Raw genomic sequence first — 27,236 nt, 5'->3', positions numbered from 1 at the left:
TGCCTTGTGGTATTGCCTCATGGGGCACTTGCAACACTAACATGTGCTGCATTTCAAGGAACAGCAATCATATGGACATGTAGAGAATACAAATTGCCAAAAAAACACACTGTCATCAAATTATGCAAAATAAATAAATAAATAAATAAAATAAAAGAACAAAGAAAAGGTATTTGCATTGGTTGGTAACAGTAGGTAAGATCAAACATACTCAGATCCAAGAAAACCAGAAAAAACCTCACTGGATTGGAGTGTTGTCAGAGAACAATATTCTCTCATTGATAGATAAATTCTGAGAATTTTTTTTTTTGTTTTAAAGTAAGCAGCATTAACTAGTAGCACAGTACTTAAGTCATTAGTTAGTTTTTACCATACAATTAATTGATTAATAAAGAAATAAAACATAAATTGGTGCTGGGTTGATGTAGTGGCAACTTTAAATGAGTTAAATGAGAGACCAGACTTTTTAGTTGAAAAATCATGTTTTGTCCAATCAGAGCTCAAATTGGTTCACAAAGATGTCACAGCCAGAGGAAGGCCAATAACTGTAAAAATAGTCTTCAAACTTGTAAAGAAGTATACCGTTGCTAAAAGCTAATGCATTTCCCAGATTTTTGTTTATTTTCCTATATGACAGGTGGGCTGAGTTTTACAGTAAAATGCTGAAAACAGTTCAGTTTCCCTATGCATTAAATCTTGCGCTTTTTATTCACATATGGCAGGAGTATGGTTGTTGTATTAATAAATGACCAATATTTGACTATAAATTTGTATAGTACATTTAAGTAATACTCTTTAAAACTATGCAGAGATCTTTTACATTTCTGCCTACTTTTAAAAATAAAACTACGAACAAATTTCATAAAGAAGTTCCAAGTCAGCAAAAAAACAAAACAAAAAAAAAAAAAACACACAACCAGACTAGTCTTTACTCTCTGTACTGCTACTACCTTAACAATAGTATGCATTTAATTGATGATTGTACTTGACATTATGTACAAAAAGCTCTAACCATGGAAGCTTTGAATAATCTAAAACCCATCCCCAACAAGATTTCTCTGCTGGAAGTCTAATTTCAAAATGCCAGCCAAGACTGAGGAGCCATATATTGCATGCTCATTAAGTATAATAAAACCATCACAAACTTCTCAAAATCTCATATTATCTTGCCCATAGCCCACGAATGATTATGTACCAATAAATGAAAAAAAAAAAAAAAAATCCGCCTTTCATGCTATGTGATATATAGCAAATGAGGCTTAATCAGGATAACTGCTTTCATCTGCTTAAGTATATAGCCTATAAGTGAGCTTTATCCTTTTCTGAATTAAACAACAATTGCCACAAATTAAGTGGCTGAAAATTGGTATGATTTGTTTGAAATACAACTCTCAAAATCTAAGCTTTCTAGGTATGCTTCTTCACTTCATAGTATGTTCTAACAGAGGACCAGCTTAACTACTGCTGAAGGAATGCAGCTGACATGTTTCGGTAGGCATGAAGAGTGTCTAAATGTGTGATTACATCCTACGGAATCAATAGCCCATTTCCATTACAGAACAATAATTAATATCAATAACTTCATGCACAAATATTTGGTATGCTAAAACCTTTGTTTAAGAAAGTGTAATTGGTGGGCAATTAGTTTTCAAACAGGATCAAAAGTAGAAAGCATTTCTTGAAATTTAAATTATTTTGAGACAGCACATGAAAGAAGCACATACTGGAGCTTCTTTGTATAAACTAATCCAGAGTTTTTCTTCTCATTGGTTTCAGAAAAGAGTACTCCTAATCACATTTTAACCTGCACTACAGAACTTATGAACTTACACCTTCTTCACCCACAGACTGGCTCCCAGTATGAAAAAGTTCTCATGCTAGGCATGTTTTGTTGAGATGCTGGCACTGTTACTTTACATTAGATGCACTTTCAGAATACAGACCAGATTAAGCCGTGCAGACTTAGTTTCAGGTGTCTGTGTTACCACACAAGTCTGGAGCACCAAGCTGGGATGCTTGGCTCCACAGAGATGGATACATTTGTTTTTTTAAATCAAGTCTGAAACTGTACTCTGGAATTCTTAAGATTTCAAATATCCTTTTTTTTTTTTTTTTTTTTTTAATAAATGGTATCTATATTCATTTCTGAAGTTAATGTAACATCAAGTGATTGAGTCATTCTTCATGGAGCAAAACTGTGAAACCCATGAACCTACTAGCGTTGCCACAGAAAAGTCACTGAATTCAGTAAGTTCAGAATAATCACTGGAGGAACACTTAATGGAATTGTTCTTCACACTAAAATACAAACATTTTAAAGCTGACAAAGTATGTACCCTTAAGTTAAACTGCTACAAACACAAGAGCTGCAACTCATTGCTTGTATATTATTATTTTCAAGAACAGTGTCATGTTATTTAGAAAAGCTTTTAGGTTAACTGCTAAACATCATACTAAAGCCCCTTTAGAATAAGATATAAACCAATACTTTCTTCCCTAAAGGTAGAGAAGATACTGAAAATACACTAAGTTAACAAGTCCTCTGTGGCACACAAACTTGTGCTAATATGTAGCAAGATCTGTAATTGAATAACTGAAAAGTTACATTAACTCAGTATAATATTGCAAATCCAACATTTGTGATCAACTATTACATTTTCTGCATAGATGGATGACTCTAGAGGGCTAAAAAAAATGGCACAGTCACTTGAGAGAGCAAAGCCTGTCACTTCTTTTCGTAAAATGATTGGAACACCCACTGTCCCCTGAGAGCCTGTAGGCAAATCAGCCCCACTAGCTGCTTAAAAATGTTAACACGGCAGCCTTGTCAGCATTGTGATTGCTCAGAGAAAGACTTAATAGAAAGAGTAATAAAATTCAGCTGGATACAATGTCACGACTACTTAACATAAAACATCACTTGATTCTCTGCTCGCTGAAAAGCAAGTGTATCACTGCACAAAATGGGACCCAATTCAAGCAGCTTGCTCACGGACTCAAATCACATTCACAACTTCTTCTTACCATAAAAGCTGCAGGTACTTCTAACAAAAACTGAAATGGCATGAATGTGAGACAAGTAATACAGGAAATCACGTAACATAAAGAACTAGATGCCAAACCAAACATACAGAAAAATATCCAATATGCTTCGACAGTAAACACTTCACCAACCAGGGCAGATTTTGAGAAGGTTGAACATTATTTTGAATGCTGAAATATTCCTGAACTAAGAAAGACTTATTAAATTAATAGATGTTCATTTGCTTCAAATTAAAGGAATACAACTGACATTATGCATTGATATGTACTACAAAATCCTAAAACAATAATAAAAATTATTACATTTATGTTTGCTTCCCATGCCCCACCTCACTATTTTTCCATACAAAGAAAAGATATAAACAGCATATTTTGATACAGTAACCTACACTATGGGTTCCCCATCCCTTTGGAATTATATTTTCCTGATTCTAATTATCTAGTTATTTACAACATTGTCTCTCTTCTTCATTTGTTGCTATTGGGAATGAGCCAATAAGATATTTCATTTTAACATAAGTTTCCTTAAGCTGGTAAATGTAATCATTAACAGACTGTACTCTAGCCTAAGACGTAGTATACATAAGATACACACTATCTTATGTATGTAAGATAGTACATATTCATGCACACTCTCACACACACAAAGAAATATGTGATGGAAATTATTAGAGTTCTTTAGAATTTATTCTAGATGGGAATTGTATATTTTCAAGAGAAGCATTGCATATTCTCTAGAAATCCAAACAAAGAAACAGCTAAAACTATTTTGAATAAAGTATAGAAGACTTCCTCAGAAGGCTATTTTAATATATGTACTGGGAGCTTTTGTTCAGGAGCAATGTTTTAAAAACTAGCTGATCCACAGAACTATTTAATAAAGTTTATTTTAGCTTTTTTTTTAAAAAAACAAAAAAACAAACAAAAAAAAAAACAAAAACAAAAAAAAACCCACAATGCTGCAACCATTACAACATAATGCCTATTCTAAACGGGAAAAGTTTGGTAGGGTTCCACAAAACTCATTTCAGAGTTGAGGTCTAACACAGTTGCAGGCATCATCATCTATCAAATGTTGATCGACTGTTCTGTTTACCTCAGCTGTATAACAAATGGTTAGATCTTTTCATTAAAAAAATCTTAAAAATAAAAGATATATGGACTGTTATATGCTAGGCAAAGAAGGGCATCCCACAGTTAAACAGATCATTTTACGGCAAGCAGAATTTTTGCTTTTGTGTTAGATCTGCTGCAATCATTCTTATGGCTACCTAATAGTAGCTCAAATGTATAATGTATTATTGCTGCAGACATAGTCAATGCAATATTGTGTTCATTTGATATGTCCTGTGTAAAATACCGTACTCCAGTTCCAGTAGCATTTCTTAAAAGTCCCCGGGCCTTTCTCCACTCTGATGCAAAACACATTGCTATATGAAAAACTTTCATCTCCAAAGCTCTGCAGGGTTTTAAGCTTAATTTCAAAGCACTGCAGGATTTTATGCTGCATAGCTCCCTTTTTTAATCTGAGGGTATCGTGCCTTTTAGAAAGTGCTGTACAGAAAACCTACCTCTAAATGTGTGTTAGGAGGCAATGTATCCCACATTGGGAATTAAAGAAACCAAAAGAACAGCAATGATGCTATTATTCCTTGAAAAGCAGTGAATAGAAACGAAGAGGAATATATTTGCTAGTATATCCAAACTACTATGTGCGGAGTGCTTGATGCAAAGCAATTGTAAACTAACTGCTTAACCAAACAGTGGAGGGTTTATGGGTTGCTTGCATTTTGAAATGAATATGGAGAATTTGAATTAGATTTTAATATAAAAATCAGCCTTGATTTTAACTGTTTTGAGCTTTGTCCAGTGAATCATAATAATATGTGCTGGGTGTGACAGTTCTCATGTAGTTCTCTTAATCTTTTAAGGTGCTAGTTTACAAGAGTTTACTGGCTGTACATACAAGTCAATTAACAACACTGACCTCTCATTTGTTTGTTTTTAAGCCCAGTGTATAGTTAAACAGATTTAAGAAGATAGATTTCAATAAACATAGATACAGGGCTAGATTCAGGGCACAGACAGACCAAGAGATGAAGTTCCAAGCATCAGTATGATGCTCTGCATCTCTGACAGCAAAGAGATTAATAAAAATAATAAAAGGGGCCTTAACCAGTCTGGAAGGTGGGTGTGAAATGAACAGTCTGCTTATTTATTTACTGAGTTCCATTTTCTCCCTTTAAAATGTTTAATTCTGTCAACTGGGAGAAATAACAGTGTTATAAGGATAGATTTTTTTTTTTTTTTTTTTTTTTTTTTTTTCCCCTCAATAGATAATACTAGACATAAACAAATTAAGAAGTGCCTGGCTTACTCTAAAAGTAAAGTATAGCAAAGACAACTCTGTCATTCAACTTGCTAAAGAAAAAATTGTGACAGCATGTGATTTCTCATAGGAGCACGAAGCCAAACAGGAACATGGCAATTGCAAGACAGGATGTGTGGTTCTGTGAATGGGCTTCTGGACAGCCCTTTAGAGCTCTTGGCTCTCTTGAAGATGGGAGTTTTTCAGTCCTATTATTCTGTGCCATGAGAACATCATGTATGCATTACATTGCAATGTGGTTTAGGTTATAACCTCCCTAGCTAGTGCTACTGAATTTTGAACAGAAGACTCTTAATAATAATACTGATAGAGAAATGTTGTTAAGTATCATATACAGCATCACTGTACAGTATAATTCTATTAAAAATATACAGTGGTATAATTTCTACTTCTCCCATTGCCTTTCGAAACTATATCTCAATGAAGGAAAGAAAAACAAAACATTTATTGGAAAGCACAGCAATGAGAACTGTTTGCTTACAACATTAGTCTCATTGGTATATGATGTGAGTCCTACTGAGCTATCATATCTTATAATCACACTTTCCATTACTTCTCATTTTTCTACCTGTGAGGAAGAGCTATTGCATTCAAACACAGTTATAATGCTTGAAATATTCAGCACATATTCCTTGACAAAGTGTATTTGATCATTTAAACACGACAACAGAAGATGGCCATTATTCCAAAAGTGCTTATCTGTTGAGAACTATGAAAGTCTGCATAGAAGAATGCTTCAAAAGAAAGAATGGACCAGAAGGAAGAGAGAGAGAGAGGGTGCGAGCACGCATGCACAGGAATTTCTCTGCCTCTTAGGAAACAAACAAACCAGAAGAAATGAGAAAAAAAAATAAAGGAGAATTAAAAGAACGAAGACAGAATCTTCCCTCTTAACTTGTAACCCCTCTAGGAAGTATTTTTTGTCAGACTCCATGTCAGAACATCAGATATATCCTACAGTGATTCAGGAACATGGAACATTTTCTACAGAGGAAATGACCTGGAAAAAACACCTGCCTGACTGGCCACAGCCACTACTGGATTTGAATACTGCCTCTGTTTCTTACAAAGGTCTGGTGCTTTGCCATCATAAAAAAAAAAAAAAAAAAAAAAAAAAAACACACACACACACACACCACACACACAACCTGTCCTCCAGTGACATTTAAATATTGAAGAAAGTGATGTCTGCATCCAGTAAATTTTCTTCACTCTTTGAAAATGGAGAACACTTATGTAGATATTACTGAATTTTGAAGTGATAGCTTTGATAATAATATTGAATGACATAGAAACAGGGAAGCAAATCTTACGTGGGGCCAAACAAAGAGTGAGCAAAGTCAGACTCAAAAAAGAAGATAACAAATCACAAAGCTAGATAGGAATGAAAAAAGATTTTACAAGAAAAAAAGAAAAAAAAGGAGGAACTGATGAAAGTAGAAATTGTGACAAGACCATTTCTCTATCTCTAATTTGGAAACAGATTATTTCTTTTTCCACACTGAGCAAGAGTAATCTTCACCTAAAGCATTTCTTGGTTCCTACCTATATGAAATATGTTGTAGTTTAGCCTGGCAGGCAGCTAAGCACCACACAGCAGTTTGCTCACTACCCCTCCTACAGTGGGATGGAAGAATTGGAAATAAAATAGAGCTTGTGGGTTGAGACAAAAAGTACTTACTAAGACCGAAAAAAAGGGGGAGGGGGAGGAAGGAAAGAAAATAGCAATGATAATAACACACATTTATATAAATTTTGATATTTCAACAATATAATTACCACCTGCTGACCACTGTCCATCCACCCCCCTCGCCCCCACTGATCAACACCTCAACCAGCTACCCACCGCTTTATGGCCTTCCTCATGACGTTAGGCGTTATGAAATAATCCCTTGGACACTACAGGCTAGTGACAGGCTAGCTCTGCCTACCCTCACCCTCCTGCAGCACCTTAATGGAGGCAGCAATTGGCCATTGCTGTGCTCAGTCTAGCACTGCTCTGCCACATACCTCTTGCTCAGCAACAAAACATCAGTGTGCTATTAATGCTGTCTCAGCTGAAACATGGATCAGCCAGGAGGTTCTTCTTCCCTCCTCACAGTAAGTGAGAGACTTAATGCACGTGGTATTCAAAAAAAGAAACCCTTCACTCTTGCCTAAGAGGAGACCTGTGTATTTCAACTAGGAATTGAAATTATATTATGTGCCCCTCTTGTTCCCAAAACCAGCAGTGCCTGTTTTGACAAAGAGAATTTCCCCAAGAGTTATGAGTGCATAGTTGTCCTAGTGAACATGTTGGGCTGTTGTTTTCTAGTCATATTCTTTGTGCACTGAAACGCTATGGATGTAATTAAAGACAATAAGTATTGCTAGTAACACATTATCTTTGTTTTCAGCATTTTCTCCATTCCTAAATAGAAATCATGAATGCATATTAAAATCCTTTTATCAAAGCACTTTGAATTCTGTTCTAGTTGAGATCTGGTTATTTTGAAATGTAGATAATGATAAATATCAAGCAAAATATAGCACTGTACATAAAGCTCAAGGAATCAGATGTCTGCCATACAGCTTTAGACTGAAAGGAAATGCCACTGTTATAATTTTCAGTGCAAATAACTTCAGATTGTTTCTAAGTAAAACAATTACCATTGATTGAATCTAGGCATTTTATTATATTCAAATTATGACTTATTAAATAATGCATTAGTAGCTTTTTAAAGAAAATAAAAAGCCTTCAGTTATTTTAAGTTATTAACCACATGGCTAACCAAGTGATTAACCCCTGACTCTATGTTTAACTGAGTCTCATATCAAAAATTTAACGCATGTGGAATGCAAATGGTTCTCATATAAAACAAAACACAACTAAGAATATCTGCTGACAAAATTGTATCTCAGTGGGAAGAGGTAGATTTTTAGCTTTTATGGAGCTATCTGTGTGTAATGCAGACCCTAAAAAAAAAATAATCAGTGAATATCTAAGACAGAACAGGGAGTATCATTGGGAAAGTAGAAAATGCAGCCACGTGTGTGGCCATGTGCATGGCCTCTTCACTTGTACCTCCTAAATTCTAACTTGTGAACCCTGTTTACAATATTTTGTTTCTGGAAGTTGTTTCCTGTCAGACTTCACAATGGGAGCATGGGGTCAACCCTCCAATGGTCCAGGAACACAGTGACTTCCTCTGTAGGAAATGACCACGAAACAAAACTTACCCAGCAGGCCACAGCCATGTATGGATTTGAATTTGTAGTTGGATGCTGTCTCTGTTTCTTACAAAGTTCCAGTGCCTTGCAATTATTAAAAAATTGTTCTCTAGTGTAATTGAATACCGAAGAAATCCTATATGATCATAATATACCCACATCATGCAAATTTTCTTTACTCTTTGAAAAAAAAAAAAAAAAAAAAATGGAGAAGGCCTGTCTAGATGTCACACAATTACTAAGAGCTGTCTGTGATTATAATATTGTTATTTGTACCCATCTGTATGCACAACAGGAATTGAGACTTTTTTCTGGTATCTGTTTCACTGGTATATCAGCTTTATAGGCCTACGTACTTAGCCACTCAAGTCTGCTTAACATGTGGAATGCTCAGTGCATAACACTCTCAGACCAGTCAGAAGCCTTTGCTAATGCAAAAAAGAACAAACCACCACCACCATTATTTGATTCCACTGATATATGACTGCAATCAATTAGAGAAAACTTTGTTTTACAGCATTACTGTCTCTGGTACAGCTTTCCCCTCTAGGCCGTACCAGCCTCACTATTTTTGTTGGACGGAAGCAAAACATTTGATTTCACTGTTATACCTGATGAAAGTTTCAGATCTAACTTTCTTCAGAACGTCCACTGCTTCTGTGTACCACTTAACATTCTTAAGGTCAAAATTATCAGCTATCTCACTACAGCTGAAGGTGTCCTCAACTTTTTTCCAACCTTCATGCCTCCATGGGAGAGCTGACAGATCTTAGTGTGCTGACATTGAGAAAATAGTACAAGGCTAATATATTTGCTCGGGCTTTTCCCTGTGGGAGGTGTGAGTACAAACTAAATTGAGGGTCTGACTGGAGGGAGAAATAAAAAAAACCAAAAAACCATCATGTTTCTATCTGTTAATAAATTAAATTGAAAATTTGTTGGTGTTGGAAATACTCCCAGAGCCTTAATGATAGGTTTATTTTTCACATCAACAATAATAATTAATGATACATGTCCCTCAGATGCATTTTGGCAACTAAAATTAAAAAGTGTAAAATGTATAAATGTTAAAATAAATGATTTTAAATTATATACTTGCACGAATGCCTCCTCCTAGAAAATCTCCTAGACTGTGTCCATGCATCAGATGACAACGTTAGAAACAAATTAATGCTGGAAAGTTTATCTGTATTCTCTCCACTCCTCTGCTGGGAATTCCCTTAGCAGACTCTGTGATCTATGCAGATCAGATCACTTTGCCTGCAGAGCCTACTACTGAAATCAGTGCCATCCTCTGCACATGCAGTAGCTTTCTAAACTGATAGCACTAGCAGGTTTAGATCATTGTGGGGTAGCAATTTTCCAGACGTTAGAAGGCAAACCATTTTTTTTTCCTATAGTTAAAAACTGAATAACATTACGTTTCAGATGTACTGCTTTTTAGAAGCAACTGAAAACAAAGGTATTGTCAGGGTCAGAGAAACTGACTGTCACAGTGTTGTGCATTTGAGCCTAACAAGGTGTAGAAGAAATAAGCTAGGGAATGCACTGCACTGCTGTTTCATGCATTCATAATCATCTATTCTTATTTCTTCTTCAAAACAACTTAGAGGTATTCTTTCCAGAAATTTAAGCTTTCACAGCATGCTAGCAGGTTTTTGCACATAAATTTCCAGAAAAGACAAGTGAATCCAAGTCACTCAAGCCAGTCCCAGTTGACACATGAAATTTTAATTTCAAAAGCACCATGAGATGAGTTTAGCAAAGCCCATACAAATCATTTAAGATGGGTAACACTGAGAGACTTCCAAGATCTACTTGTGCTGGGGGCAATACACACGTGCCTAAATTGAAAATCTACATGGTGCTTTTTTGACAAAAAATAAAAAAATTCAACATTCAGTTTTGGGCCTGCTTTGCATATCACGCAGTATTTAGTGAGTACTGAAACTTCAATAACTAACACCTCCAGAGGCTCAAATATGCAATCAAGTTGTCATGGGATAACAAATGAGATGTATTGATAGCTTGTGTGCACGCTTTTAGCCGTGGCAACTGCAAGGCAGCACAATTCCGATTAGTTCTAATTGATTTCAAGCCTTAAATTTTGTATTGGCAAATTGTGTGCCGAGAGACTAAATGACAACTCAACATTTTGGAATCATCCTATCTGTAATTGATTGACAATTTCCTACAAATAAATGGACATGTTTTATTGTTTAGCAGCCACTGATTAACTAGGATAGAAATGTTCTCCAGGTATTTAATGGAACGTGAATCAGTCTTCTCACTTAAGTTTAACAATCTGCCAGGAATATATTTTGATTGGTGGCATGTAATATAGTTGAGTCCTCTTCCCAAAAGGAAAAATCTTTCAGAGACAAAGGGAAACAAACATTTGATCAGGTTTAAACTCTTACAAATAGGTTTCTGGAGAGATTTTATGGAATGAGGTTTATGAACAGTTACAAGAGATAAACTCAGTCTAGCAGCAGTTCCATAGTTAATTCTGCACTGATACCAAGGTCTAACTAAGATTCATAGCAAAGCCATTTTACTCCCATTGTAGTATGGCTGCAAAGCCTTGTGAGATCATTCAGTTCAGAGAAACATTATTACTATCCTGTATTCACTTTAAAAGATAAGCAGTGCTAAAATGAAGGTTTTATAGCAATAATTAAATTGCTAGCACTCAAGCCTGAATTCTGACTGACTTAACATAAGAGGATATACTCTAAAGGCAGACCTGAAAGCTGTTTTATATATAAGGAGTGTAAAATCTCAATGCAAATAACAACAGATTTAAAATTAATCCTATCTTTTAAAAACCCAAGGTATGTAGGCTCTGACACATTACTTTGTTGCTGTGTATAGCTCAGTTAAGCTTGTTAAGAAAACCATTTTCATTTTAAGCCTTCACCTAACTTTAAGTGGTATTTAAAGAATAATAATTCATTTCCTACCTCAGAGAAATTATTTAATAAACATGGGATAGTTTGAAGATCTGACTTTTTATGAAATCAAGAGCACAGAACACCAATTATATGCCATACTACTAATTAGAGAAAGAAAGAGAGATGTAATCACTTACTAATGGAAAAACATTTTGTGCCAACCTTATTCATACTTCCTTCCAACTGCTGGACTTTTTGTGCCAGATACATTTCAGTTTTCTTCAGAAAAGAAAGACACTAACATGTTTTCCATCCTGTTTTTAAACCCACAACTCTAGCGCAAACTGAACTTTCTTGACATTTCAGGAATTCTATCAGTTTTAACAGCGTGAGGCCTTTTTATTACAAACATGTACATTTCCCTGCAGTTTTGCAAATCTCACAATTACCTTCATTTAAAACGTTCATGATTATATCTAAATGTACGCTTCTAAAATTTATCTTTACAGTCTTCTTTCAACAAGTATTCTGAGCATGATTTTCTATTAAATTCCACAAAATACCTACTTATTCATCCACAATGTCAGTTTTATACAAGTTGTGACAAAACCATCAACAGATAAAAACACTAAAACACAGTTACTATCAAATTTATCAGCACTACTTTTGATGTCTACAGTGTGACTCACTGGGACTTAAGGTGACAAGAATGTGTGTTTGTTACAATTGGAAAGATTAACACAGTGAAAGGCCAACATAAGAATACAAGAGCAAAGGGATCAGCGCCAATAGGATGGTACTTCACAGGAAGAGTAAAGGTGCTTACCCATCTCTGAAAATCTAGACCCACAGAAAGGACTCCAGAAGGAAGGGATCTCCCACCAAATTTCCTTCCATAGAGGCATTCAGCCCTTAAATGGGATCTAAGAGAGGTGCAGCCAGGCTCCACCCCTTCTGATCTCACAGCTGTACCTGTGCTCCCAGGGCTGGCCAGGCCCTTTACCAGGTGATCAATCAGTGGTTCAGGCTGTGTCTTAACAGTTCCCATACAGTGTCCAAGAAAACAAATCTAAAAGATCATGTTTCAGCAACCATCTAAAACTTAGAGGCATTGAATGCATTTTACACTAACACCAAAAAGGATCTCTGGGTACATTATTTTGATGCCTAACTGTAACTAGGAGTTTAACAAGCTAAGCATCCCTATTGTGACTAAGTCCCACTGTGATCTATAGCATCTAACACTTTTTTCTCATGATGTTATAAGTATACTAGGATCACATTTAGTGAATGCCAACCTCAAGGGGTATGCATATATGACCTCTGTTACTTTCACTAGAAAGAAAAGGCAGGAAAGGACAGGATGTGGGTGATTATTCTTGACTTTCCACTATTTGCTAAAAACTAAAGAGTAAATGTAAAGTGTACGCTAACTTGCAATTGGCCAGGTCAAAACTTCTTGTACTTCTGGAGCAATTAGTTCTGACTGCTGTTCCAAACAGCACTCTGGATTATTTTGATTGAATCCAGCAAACAGAATTCACTTCTCCCCTCCTCCTCCTCCCCCCAATAAAAAAGCGAATGGATTCACTTAGGAGCTGTTTCCAAACTTGAGTGTACTTCATTGATAACACAAATCTCACAGTTCATTTACATACCATCTCTTAAGCCAGCTCTGAGTCTGATTCTGTGAACTTCTACGTGATTTGTTTCAGAGTGAAATATATAGCGTATAAGGAAAGAATTCTCATTTATTAGTTTCTAATAAGACCAAACAAAGAATCTGATCAATCCAGTATTCGTTTACATTAACTGCAAGATGTAGGGGCCCAAAAACTCATATATGTGAGAATTCAAAAATAAAAACAACAACAACAAAAGAAGAGTTAACTGCAAAAATGAACTTCATAGTGTATGTCAAGGTTAAACCATACCATATGTTCCTGAAAATATGCAGACACAACAGGGAATTGTAGGAGAGTATAAATAAAATCTAGTACAATAAGTAAATAACCTTTTGCACAAAATTTACACCATTGTTCTTTAAACGATAATCTTACAAAAGAATTTGTGCTTTCTAATGTTTTATTTTGATATAAATAAAAAGTAATGATTTTATACAAATTGTTTCAGAACATGAGCTTTACATTGCATTTATCAAATAATAGTATTTTTAATGTATTATTTTACCAGATACTGATATAAAAAAATATCTTGATAAGATTTTTCTATCTGTTTTGGTATACATGGCAGGCAAATTGTATGCCTGCCTTTTCAGACATGATAACCCACATAGACAACTTCATGTTGGAAATGCAACCTTCATAGTAGAATGAAAATAACCGAGTTGCTGTTAGTGCTATTACTATTGTTCAAAATGTTTAGCTTTGTGAAGTATATTCCAACGACACTTTCATTTAAAAATCTTTTCACTGTCATTACAAGTGTTCATGTTTTTCAATTTTTTTTTTTTTTTTAAGATTATTGTTACATAAATGAAAACACATTTGTCTGTAGGTTGATCTACTTCCCATTGACCGTTATTCTATTTCCACTAGAATTCAACAAACAAGCAATGAAGTAGAGAATAGGTGTGAAGCCCAGAATAGCTACTTGAGTCATCAACAGATTGTCTGAAATGATTCAAACAGGTGTTTATGAGAGAATGAGCTCAGGACTGTGGGGGTGAATTCCAGAAGAGATCAAACTTCTAAAAAGGTCCTGAAGAACATGAAGAAAACAAACAAACAAACAACTCCCAGCACATACCATTTTGAGAACAGCAGGACAGCAGAGAGTAAAGCCTGGTCTGTTTACTTTGGGCTGAGGAAGGACAGGTAAGGCACACACTGCAGCACTAAACCCAGCACTACAGTAAGGGAGTAGGAAGCACAGTGCACCAGTGCTGCGCCTCTCAGCATGTCTGCATGAGTGGTTGGATGGGTGAAGACACTCACCAGCTGAGAGCTGCTGGAGCTGATACAGGTGTGAGTCATAGGTCACACATTCAAAAAACGTTTTTTTTTTTTTATTGTTAATTAAAATTATTAAATTCATTTAAATAAGCTCCAACAAAATCTCCAACAACTAGTTTTTATAGCTAGACCAGGAGGTCACAGGCAGATGGAAAACAACTAAAAAGATAAGAAATAGGTTGGATTAGGTGGTAATTTACCTGGAGGCAAATGACAAGTGGAGTACTATAGTGACCTGTCTTTAATGTCACTGGCAGGGAACAGGCAGCAAAGTTCTTGTTAAACTCTGAAGATAGGACCAAACACAGTCAAGGGCAATGATGCTATCTGGAGAGAGCTAAACGTGTTGGAGGGATGGGAAACTTAATTGAATATGAGTCAACAGTGTGCCCTGGCAGCACAAGTGGTCAAGCGCATTCAAAGCTGCACCAACAGGAGCACAGCTAGTAGACTGACAAATGATTTTCCTCCCTTTTTCAGCACATTAGATCACATTTAGAATATCACATCCAATACAATCGGGACACCCAGTACAAGAAAGCCTTATGGTGAATTTAGCAGAGGCCATGAGTATGGTTTGGGCTAGAACACATGCATTGTGAGGAAAAGCTGAAGAAGGTGCGCTTGCTCAGCCTGGAAAAGACAAGGCTTTGGGGCACATAACACCAGCCTGTCAGTGCCTACAGAGAGCTGATTGAGAAGATGTAGCCAATATCTTCACAGAGATTTGGGGTGGGATGACAAAGGACAATTAACACAAATCGAAACAAGAAAAGTCCAAAGAAGGTACATGCAAATGCCTTTTAGCTGTAAGAATAGTCAAACACTGGGGAGTTTCTCAAGGTTTCATGCAGTCTCTACAATTGGAGATTTTCAAGACATGACTACATAAAGTTAAGTCTTTAACTCTGGATAACCTGTTCTGACCTTACAGCTGACTCTGGTTTGAGAAGGATATAGAAACAGACAACCTTCCTAACTGAAAATTTCTGTTATTCTAAAATAGGTCACAGAGTTCTGATCAAGGTTCTGGGGACTGGAAGCAGAGATTACATGCTGATAATGTCTACCCAATCTCTTTCTTTAGCCCACGTAAAATTGAAATGCCTAGTTTGTTTAGAAGCAGCAAACTGAATGATAAACTTGATGTATTTTGAGAAACTGAGTGGCAGGTACTTGTGAAAACGTTACCTTTACCACTGAGGCAGGTTAACAGTAGCATGAATGACAATGTTTACTGATCTCGAGTAAGAAAGATCTGCTCCTTCAAGAATCTGAAAATAGGTAGCTAATTCCACTGATGTCAACCGGTTTGGTCAGAATTTGGCACGGTGAAACAGTATTGCTTAATCAGAACTACTCCTGTAATAGTTACGTTAAGTGGGCTCTTCAGTTAATTGTTTCTGAGTTCCCAAATACACAGCAGGCAGATGTCTGCGGTACAGTGTACTCTGAGAGATGACCTATTTAATTGTGGGTTTCTGTGAGATTTGACCTATTCTGTTCAACAAACTGTTGCACAGAAAGGAAGAAATGGCAATCAGCAGAGAAGGTGACAACTGGGAACTGGTGAAAAAAATGGAAGGACATATTTGCCCAGGTCTTATTGATTAAGTGGATAGTATCATCCTGAAGTCCTCAGAGCATGAGCTAAAGTACAGAGTTCTACTGCCTGAGACGCTGAATTCCCTACATCCTCACTGATTTTCTAAAACAACCTTAATGCTGTGTTAGCACCATTTCTCTGTTCATTCCATCTGCTCTTAGGTCTCTCCTGCTGTTTCCTAGGAGATATATTGCCACGATGCCTGCATCTGTAAGGCGGCAGCAGATATGGGGCAAGAGCCACATGGTTAGAGACAGTACTAATGCCACCTGAACATTTGCTGGGGTCTCAGGGGATCCCTCCACCCATTGTTTCTCAAAACCTGAGGGAGTCCTAGTTACACAGTCAGCTGCTTCAGAATGCTGTGGGAACGTGGCACTGTGGCTTCTCAGCTCCTTTCTACTCCTATTTGACTCTTTCAGCTTAGAATGCCTATTTAAAAACAAACAAACAAATGAACAAAACCTAAAACTGGATTTATTTTTATCCAGTTGGCCTATTTAGTGGACACTCAGATCTTGTAATCTGTAAAATTTTATGATTTTTTTTTTTTGCCTGTTCACAATAATTTTATCAGAACCACTGTTTGTTTATGTTACGTGCTTTAGGTGGTCAAAGACATCAAATTCTAAAATAACCACATTTTTTCACCTACTTTCAGGGGAGATTAATTTCAAAATGTAAATAGCAAGAGCAATAAACTGGATATTGCAATTAAACAGGGTTGATACAGAATATCAGGGTTGCTAAATGTTGCCTTGTTCCCAAACATCTTTCCTGGTATTCCCTGGCACACATAAGTCTGACTAACAAAATGTGCAGGGTTTTATGACATTTCTAAAAATATGCCTATTTTTTACAAGTGACCCGAATTCCAGAAAATAATTAATTTTTACCCATTTGTAAATATAACTTATTTGGAGTAGAGAACCTGTTCATTAAATGGGATCAGTAACATAAATAAAGATGTATTGCTTTAGTGCCAAAGGTCCACATAGAAAAGAAATAAGACCATATTTTTCTGATGGCAAGATAATATAGTAAGAGTTCCATTTCAGTGGAACTTACAAATCACTGATAGATTTCCCCAAAGAAAGCTGTCAATCTCTTCAAATTAAAAGCATATTGCTTTTGTAGATGTAAGTATATCTCACAGTATTTGTGAAATAACAAATACTTGAGCAGTTAGGTTATATATGAAATGTGTTATCTTTCCTTAATTTGGGAAGCTTCATTTCAACATCACAACTAGATTCAGCTGTAAAAAAGGCTACCCCTGGTGTATCAACAGCATTACAGGTATCCTCACATTTAAATTAGATTATGTGGCAAACATCTAACATTAAGTTTTACTTTGGACGTGAAAACAAGAAACAGAAAGAAGCATCAAAATTAAATTAATAAGCATATCATACTTAGTATAGCACTTATTATATTGAAACATGATATGTAACCAAATTCATAATATTATTGCAAATTCATCCTTCAGTGAACCATGCTACAAAATGGAATCTGACAAAACAGAAATCTCTTACAAAGTTTGATGCATTAAGGCAGCTTTGAATAAAGTTCTGTGTTTGGAAAATCTCGGGGAAACATACTGAAAAAGGCAGAACATTTCTCAGATATGCCCTTCAATAAAACGCACAACAAGTTTGACGTTATGCTGACAAACTTTTTAAATTTTTTTTTATTTTGCTATTCCAGTCCAAATTTTCCACGAGGAACCACACTCCCTCCTAGATCAGTAAGAATTCCTATTCTTACTAGAAACTAGATAGAGGCCTCATGATCTAGACCTCTGGTCTAATGTTAGTGTCCTCAAGTTACATTTTATATACTGAAACAGGAGAAAAAAACACTTTTAAAAAAGGAATCTAAGAAATGGAAAAACTATGCACTTCTCTGTAAATAATGTGGCCATTTCTGCCCGTGGGAAATACCATATTCTTTTTTCACTGAGAAAGGCAGAACTCAGTTGAACTACCAAGAGTGTAACATTGAAACGCAGTTCTCACTAAAAGAAGCTTTTATAAAAACATCAAGAATGTATTCAACCTTAAAAGAGCAGATCTAAACTCAACATGCCAAGTATCTATGATTTACATAAAGGAGAAAGTAAATAGAAGAAAACTTACACTTATTCAGACCAAGAGAGTCAATATTTTTTCTGCAATAAATGTCAATATGTACATTAAAAAGACATATGTATAAAATAAATTTCCTGGAGATGGGGTACCTTTGAAATTAACAAAAGTGGTTGATGCAGTGTTCAATGTAGACAGAGAAAACTATGAACTTCACCAACTGACAAAATCTTGTTTGTCATAAATGCACCCTTAGTACACTTAATTCACACATGATTCAAATTTAAAATTGAATTCACCTTTATCAGATTTATAAGCATCCAATCCTAAAGGGAATATACACACATATAGCACTTGGGACAGTTTAAACTCAAACAAGTCCAAAGCACAAGGAAAAGCAGAGCATTCTTCAACTCTGTGAACATCAACAGCATCATATGGTTACTAACTAGATGCCCAATAACAAGCAAATTGCAAGAATAAGAATGGAACAGAATAAATAAGCAGTCAATTACAGCATGTCATATTTCTCAAATTCTCTGATACATTAAAAACCCTGATCTCATCTTCTGACCATAAAATACCATCACAGTCTTTAACATAGAATAATAAGTTTTAAAAGTTGACTTGAATATTACATTATTCTTGATAAAGTATTTTCCAAGATTTCACTTAAAGCTTTCAAACAAACCCTAAAAACTTAAATTATTTTTTTGCTTGTGGTAAATAACAAAATCCTTGAAACAAAATCTACAATGTTTTTTAGCTTGAACCACAGATCTTTCTGAACTTCTAATTTCCATATTTAACTTTCCAGCTCAGCAAAATGAAAACATATTTTTTCCTATAGATGTCAGTATTGTAATCTATACCAAAAGACTAAAAATCAAATACTGACTTCTTATGGTGGTATATGAGCACTAAAAGTAAAGATTCTAGAACTTGTACTGAAAAACATATCATGCCAAAACATATCCTTATTTGCAAACGTAGTGAAGTTATACTCAGGTCTGATTGCTTTAATTTGACTAAGCCTTTGCTAAACACTAGCTTTAGCTGGCCATTTTGTTGATGGTACACTCACAGTTCCTCTCTTGGAGGTAAATAAATTCACAGGTCACTGGACCTGGTGAAAAAAAGACTTTTGATGCGTAACAAGGAATATCTTCAATATAAAAAACATATTCTTCCTTTGATCCATCAGATGTACTCCCTGTCTAGAAGCTCCCTGGTGGTAAATGTATCAAGAGCAAGACATGGATTCAGAAAGAAGACAAGCTAAGTAAACAGTGGTATTTTAGAATCATTTTTTCAGTCTGTATATTCAAAAACCACGTGACGTTGTTTTTTCTGTCAATAATTTTCTCCGCACATTTCTATTCTTAGGATTGGCAGTTCCCAAAAAGAAGTCAACATAATCTCTTCATTTTTAGGATTTCAGCAAGCAGAAGTGAGGGAGGTCAAAGACATTAAGATTCATAAAAAAAGATGTTCAGTTCAGTATTCCCAGTGTAAAGCATTGGAGTAAATCTGCCATCATACCTCAGGAACACGTTCTCAAATACAGTCATTCTAGTGCACTCAAACCTCATTTCCACAATGGCAATAGAACCTTGAAATTGATAATAACATACTATGTGTGACTGTGCAAGTTAGTGTGGAAATTCCAGAGAGGTTATATCTTTCTTCTGCCTTCCACTGTTACTGGCATTCTAAAGTCACCTGCAGATGTCCAACTTTTTTCCACTGAACAAAGTCTTTGAGAATCTCATGGTTTCCTTCTACAAAATCATATTTTTTTTGCTTGCACCTCTACAAAATTTCAAAATTTAGAATATATTAATATCTTAATTTCAATGATTATGTTAAGTTTTGTATTGGAAATGATAATTTTTGGTTTTGGATATGTTTTTCAAAGTACAGCAATGTAACTCCTATTGAGCTTATGATCGTTCTGTCAGCTAAATTTCTAAGAACTCATCTAAAATTAATAAACGGTTAATTGTAGATTAAATAAAAATTGTAATTTCAGCAGAACGATGAAGGGATTTCATTGGATTGGGAAAAAATCAACACGAGCAGTGCATTATACAGTATAAAACACTGAGTTTAAGAATTACTTCACAGGTTTTTGCTCACTGCAAACTTCAACACCACTCTATTGCCTACACACCTATCTGCCAGTTATGTTCTATTTTATATTCCAAGCTATCAGGTAGCTGCAGTTAATTTTAAACAATCTTTTGTTGTCACTGCCCAACATCAGTAGGCACTGAGTGGCTCCTCCAAACACTAACACAGCCTTGCTCTGCAGGAACAAGGCAAATTATTTCTGTGTTCAGAAAGTCTGAGAACAGATTACTAATAAATCAGCAGTCTATCACTAAATAAGATATGCAGGGTTGTTACTTTCTTATAGCTACATCAGTCAGAGATCTAACAGTTCTATAGCTTGTTACGATGTCTGTGCACTTTTCAAGAGTAGTACTCTAACTTCTAAGTAATTTCCACTTGCCTTTCGAGTACCAGCGTGTTAATAAAAAGACAAAAAAAAAAAAAAACCAAAAAAAAACTGTAGCACAATCCTATTACAACTATTATAATGAATCCGAATTTGTGCTTTTGATGTTGAGTCTTTGAACTTTCTGCTTTGAAATTTAGTTAGAAAACATACAAGTCCACCACGGAGAGCACAGCTTATCCAGAGGGAACAATACCGAAAGGGATTTTTGGAGGGGAAAAAATAACGATGAAACACAGTAAATATTTTCCCTCTGTTAGTAGCCTACCAAAAATGCAAACTCCTATGAGTGAAGGACTAAATAAATGCAATTACTTTAAGCAAAACACAAATAAAATAGAAGTATTATTATTTATTATTATTATTATTATTGCACTTGAGTGCAAATGTAACAGAATCTATCATACCTTGTTATGTGTCTGAGTTTGTCCAACCAGGATAAGGATATTTGATGAGATAATAGACAGGCAGAAATTGATTAGAATTATTGACCTTTCAGATCTGATGTATCTGTTCAAATTAAAAAAAAAAGAGAGGATACAACTTTTTTAAAATGAAAGCCACTACTAAATCACACAAAGCTTTAATGCAATTCTTAGAAATGATATAGAGAGGCACTCTCTGATGTCTTCTCTTGCTCAGAGTATCAGTGAACCATTACATTTCAGACATAGGAGCTATGATATTTTCATACACAGTCCCTCTTAGTTTCTTTGTATATTTTAAAAAAGTTTCTGTCAATGCTTCTTTTCAAAATTATGACAACAGTTTTCCAACATCATGCTGATAATAATGGGCTTGGATATATTCATGTTTCTTTTCACTCTCCCTCATTATGCCTGGGAATACCCACAGCTTGCATCAACCAGTCTCAAAGCTAACTTCAGAAGCACAGGGTGATTTACATGAACAGAAGATCTGATACACATGCATAACTAAGATTCAGATTAGTTGAAGATAATATAGCAATGTATATTGAAAGGTATTATTGTTATAATGATAACATTAATCTTGAAGTTACACCACCTTTACAAAATAATTTGTATAGAGAATATACATATTCTCCTATGTATATACAAATAATATTATAAGATCTTCATCTTCATAAAATCTAATACAAAAAATGCTTGTTTGGAAAGATTAAATTATAACAGTGAGCAACAGACACTTTCTTGCCAACTTATTATACTCATTTTACAAGTACACTCACGATGAAAAACTACAAATGCTCTTACCTACTTCCTCACAAGATGCAAATGTTCTCATTTTTCTGTGCACAGCTTTTTATACGTTTGAGCACAGAAATAGAATGATGATGGTTTCAACTGATGTACCTTACTGACCTGGTATCAGAGTCACTAACAGAGTAGATGTTCACTGTTAAAGTAAGTGGAAGTTAAGGATGCTCAATTTATCTGAAGACCAAGCCACAAGTTAATATATTTAATGATCTATACTGTAAATTTTCAATAATATTGCTTTCTACTCCCAATCTGTATGCCAGTAGCTGAGACTCTGAGGTCATAATAAGGGATGCTGCCCCCATAACAGATGTTGACCACTGGGTATGTAATAGATCACAGTCCTTTCTGCTCAACTACAATTTAAATAATACACCATTACTTTCTTTTTAGATAAGAAGAAAAAACAACCCTGATACTACAATTCACTTTTCTTTTTTCTTCCTAAAAATAGAATAGTGCTGTTAAGGCTAGGTTTGAATTTGAAAACAAATACAGAAAGTCTAGTGCCTTTGTCTACACTGTCAGTATGCTGTTACTTTTCAACCTGTTAACTATTGATTCACCTGAGCCAGACTCCAACACTGAGTATCTGTGGCCTATAAAAGGTCTTAGCAGTTGGGTAAATACAATGCAATGAGAAGCTCAGAGAACTGACTTAAGCTAGGAAGAGTTTAATTTCTCTATTAATGCACCAGTTTTAGCTCTTCATTACAGAGGAAAGGAAGGTAAAAAAAAAGGAAGATATTCCAAATATAAATACATAAGCATGGGGTCAAAATTTCAACTTTCTTCTCACCTGCAGATTTGTAATAGTTAATAATAGATTATATATACATCTCAGCTATCCTCTCTGTACATGTGGTTACTACATGCTTTCAAGACACTTGTTCAGTGCAAATTGTAATGATGCAAATGACAGCCACTCAGTAATCATAATATTTTTGGAATATCTCAGTGATAGACGACCAAGATTTATCAGACTTTTCAGCCAGAGGGATACAGAACCCATGTTAAGTTCTTCACAGTACGTTACATTTTTTTCTCAGCTTGGAAGTTAGACAATGGAGAAGACCAGTTCCACTGAGCATGACAGTATTTCTTTCCAAGTGCTAAATATATCAGAGAGTGCAAAAATAACACTAAAATTCTTTAGAAATACCCTTTCAGAAATATTCTTAGCTTTGACAGACAGGAATTTTAAATTCTTATACTTATTATATCTTATGTGACTAGATAGTCTACATTTATTATATATCTGTCTAATCTTGTGAATTTCTGAGGCTCCATAAGAAAGGGAAAGACAAAAATGGTATAGAATTATCAAACTGCTTCTAGAAGCAAAACCATACTTGTTGATTTTACATTTCTCTAAAAAATTACCATTTTCTAAAAATTACCATTTTCTCCCTGTTTTTCTTTTCTTACAAAGAATTTTTTCTTTTACTGTGGAAGAAGTTAAATGAAAATCCATGTTCACTTTTTAAAAAAATATATACTTCTACTTTATATGCCATTTCCTCTCACTTTCCACATTAACATGTCATGTTCCTTATCACAGATCTCAAAATTAATCACACCACATATTATTTTCTCCATGACTATCTATTGCGCATTTCAGACAATACTTTCATGTATTAAACTTAGAATAGGAAGAAAGTCCATTATTGGACAGTACCAGCACACTATTTGAGACTACTTTACTTTCTTATATGAAATACACCACACAGAAAACCAAGTAAAGTATTCATTAGTGCTATGAATACTTCACCAAAAAAGCAATATCATTCATATTAAAGAGGAGAAAGATGAGTTGGCTGTACCACTGCTAGTAGGCCAAGAGAGGAAAACTAATCAATCACATCAATAGACTTAGCAATGAAAAAATACATTTTTTCCCCTAAATAATAAATGCTTAATCTAATGGTCTCTTTAAACTTTAAATCAACTAAATACAAGTATGTATTCATGTTTAACTTTGTTAATACATTACATACCTCCATAGTGCTGCATAGACAACTGCTAGGGTGACCAAGGCCAAACATGAAAGACCACTGCCTACTATTAAGGTTACTGAGGGTGTACCAGATGATTCCATGATCTGTAGGTTACAACAGATAACCATGAAGGAAACCAATCTCCACCAATTAAAACAACAGGTCAAAATACAAAAAAAAAGCAATAAAGTAAATATTATAAAATCAGACAGTATCAGAGATAGTTTCAGTAATGTTATATATGAAACAGAAATAAACTTAATTCCAAAACTGATTCATACATAAATCTGAGATATCTTTAATTATTGATACAATCCTTGAGGCCTTTGAGCTTTGAGCTTTAAAATAGCTTAGAATACCTGCATAATATTTTGAGAAATAAAGATGGTAGTAACATTACAATGTGATAAGAAACTATGACATGAACACAACTTTAAAATATTCCCCAGTTAAAATTAATTTTAAAAAATTACCTTGAGAAACAATGTTTGGAATTGAGTATTAAATAAAAAGGTTGGTTTTATAATAGTAGTATATTAAAGATCTTTCACTAATTTTTCCAAGAAATTGGTTAATGTTTATTGCAGAATTATCAAACTTTCTGAGTTTTAATAACTTTGACTTCGATCTACTGTTCTTGCACAGTTCATTTCCTTGGGCCTCTAATCATATGGAAAGAATGGCAAGATGCCTACAACAACAGTATCATAAGTATTTCAAATTTAGAATTAATTAGTTTGAAATCTGTTTATTAATAAAACAGAAAAATAAATAAATGACCTTGAAACGAAAGTAGCTTTTCCTTCTATGAAGAAAGCTACTATTGTCAGATACAAGGCAAGGTTTTCCCTCCCTGTGTAGGTGTTCATATTCTGTAATACATATGGTCTTTGCTAATGAAAAGGGAAAAAAATATATACCTAAAAGTTTGAAAGGATTCAGTGCCTGATTCACAAAAATTCTGTTTAAAGCCTCAGGGAGGTATGGCAAATTAGATTTTATCAAGATATCTTTCATCACCCAAATGAGAGATAAGGCTGATATACTTTTAGGCCAAATCTCAGTCAGAAAGTAACATTTTATTTCAGACACTTTGTTCCAAGCTGATCTACTTTGCTATTAAAGAGTCTGATCATGTGTTTCTAAACCAAGAAAATGAAATTAAGTCTTTACATGGTAACTTCACAAATATTTGTTTCTAGCTGTATTTTACATTCAGTAATAGTCTGCTGATATCCTTCATGTTCACTCTTTTACATGAAATCTTGATTGTTTTTCTTACATTGTATCAAAGAGCACATTGAAAATCTCTGCTGAAAATGTCCAATGCAGATATGCAATCTGTCTAACTACAGTATCTAGGATTTTCCTAAGAGCAATAATAAAGCCTCCCTATACATTCCCCTGGAAAGGCTTGCAACCTTTAAAAAGCTTGTTAAGTTGATAATTGTTCAATACAAAAGTTTTCAACACATTTGCATCACAATTAGAAGGCTTTTTCTGAAAAAAAAAAAAACCCCAAAAAAAAAACCACCACAAAAAACAAAACAAAACAAAACAAAAAACAACTACCACATAGAGTTTAAGAGCATGAAAATTTCACCAGGATATAGTTATATCACAGAATCTGGAATTTGTTTCTCTGAAACACTGTGTACACCGGGAGACTAACAACATTAGCCTACCTGGAATATTAAACAATTCCTCAATGCAACGCCTGAAATATACCTGAGAGGAAAGCTCGACCAGCCCCCCCCTCCCCTCCCCCCTTTTCTCCCCCTTTCCCCCACTCTCCCCCCCCCCGCACTATTCCTTTTGCATTAGAACGGGCTTCATTCCCCCCTTCGTTACTTACTATTTCTCTAGGTTGCTGAGCCAAAATGGCGAAGGTAGAGAGACGATCACATAAGCATTTCGTATGGGATGCATCGGTAAGCACAGTTTTACATCCCTGGGTGGACCAGGTTCCCAAAGAGTCGTTCCTGCAAAGGAGAGAGAGAGAGAAGGGGGGAAAAAAAAATGGGGATAATTACGCCTGACGGCTGATTCCGTGAGAAGACAATGCAGCTGAGCCGCGAGGAGCGCCGCGCAGCCCCGGACAGAGCGAGGCACTTCGCGTGGGGCAGGACCGGCCCCACGCCGGGCGCGGAGCGGGAGGCGCGGAGCTGTCCGAAGCCGTGGTGCTGACGGCCCGGCGCGTTGCGCTGCGCGGAGCCCCGCCAGCCGCGGCAGCAGCCGCCCCCTGCGCTGCCAGCCACCTCCGAGCCTCAGCAGAGCACTGCGAAAAACTCATTGGGGGAAGAGGGGGAGGCTTTCTCCCTCACACTCTCCCCCCCCCCCCCCCTTTTTTTTTTTTTCCTTCCCTTTACTAGCTCTTTTTCTGGCTCTTTTATTTAAAAAAGAAAAAAAAAAAAAGTGGTGGTCGTTACTTGTAGTCTCTTTTTGTTTTCTCTATGTGTATTTATTTTTCCTTGTGTGCGTGGATAGTTTAAAGGCAGATGGTTCTCAAACGCCTGTCTGGGTTATGCCAGTTGGACTGGGAGATGCCGGATCTTCTGTTCTGATGCTTATTTTTGCTGAGGATTTTTTTTTTTTTTTTTTTTTTTTTAGTTGTTTTTAGTGATCAGCCTTGGAAATTTCACCCTGGAAACGGCAGCATCAGATGCCTCCAACTCTTGCCTTAGCTCCAGCAGAGGGGTGGATTTCAGTACAGCAGCACACAACATCACCAAAGAGACACACGAGTTCGCCCTCCAGACATCACTCAGTCAACTCGCCTTTCCCAAGCTCCCTCCCTCTTCGTGATTTCTTTTTCTTGGGGTGGCAGCAACACACTAACCCCAAGTCAAAGAGATCATTTGCTGGCACTTTTCACCGACCTGCCCTGAAGAAAGCAAGATGATTAACACGGTCCCCGAATTCAATTAGCCATTCAATATGCTAATGCGAGGTCTGAAACCCACCCCAGCAGAACAATAAAAATGGTATCAACCCACGTTTTCTTTGTGCGGACAAGGAGAGAGGGAGAGGCAAAAAAATCATTCCTGCTTTTTTTCCTGAACTGCAATGGAAAGGGGAGGGAAATCATTACTACAGGAAAAAGAGGTTGGTTTCAACTAAATCAAACCTATTATCTTTACATATGTTATGTTTAGAGAACACCAATTGGGTTTCTTTCTTCTTGTTTCCCCGTCTTCGTGTCCAGGGAGCAACTGCAGGACTCTGCTGCCAGCAGCAGCGTGTGCGCTGTCAATTCCTGTCAATATCACCTCAG

The 27,236-nt window shown here is 35.7% G+C and overlaps 1 protein-coding gene across 5 annotated transcripts in view; it reads right to left on the bottom strand.

Annotated features, from left to right (window-relative positions):
* The window catches only part of ADGRB3 (adhesion G protein-coupled receptor B3), a 449,865-nt gene that overhangs the window by 71,197 nt on the left and 351,432 nt on the right, over positions 1–27,236 (bottom strand). For all 5 annotated transcript variants that reach the window (XM_042894113.1, XM_042894107.1, XM_042894121.1 and 2 more), the window contains 3 exons: positions 25,818–25,944; positions 23,963–24,066; positions 21,132–21,234 (listed from right to left, as the gene is read on the bottom strand). In XM_042894113.1, the coding sequence (XP_042750047.1) occupies positions 21,132–21,234; positions 23,963–24,066; positions 25,818–25,944 (334 nt within the window). The remainder of the gene's footprint in view (positions 1–21,131; positions 21,235–23,962; positions 24,067–25,817; positions 25,945–27,236) is intronic.

Source organism: Lagopus leucura, unplaced genomic scaffold (assembly GCF_019238085.1).
Source record: "Lagopus leucura isolate 7727_CA_CO unplaced genomic scaffold, USGS_WTPT01 Super-Scaffold_73, whole genome shotgun sequence".
Taxonomy (NCBI): Eukaryota; Metazoa; Chordata; class Aves; order Galliformes; family Phasianidae; genus Lagopus; species Lagopus leucura.
The sequence above is the reverse complement of the archived record's forward strand: the minus strand, read 5'-3'. Positions and strand labels throughout refer to the sequence as shown.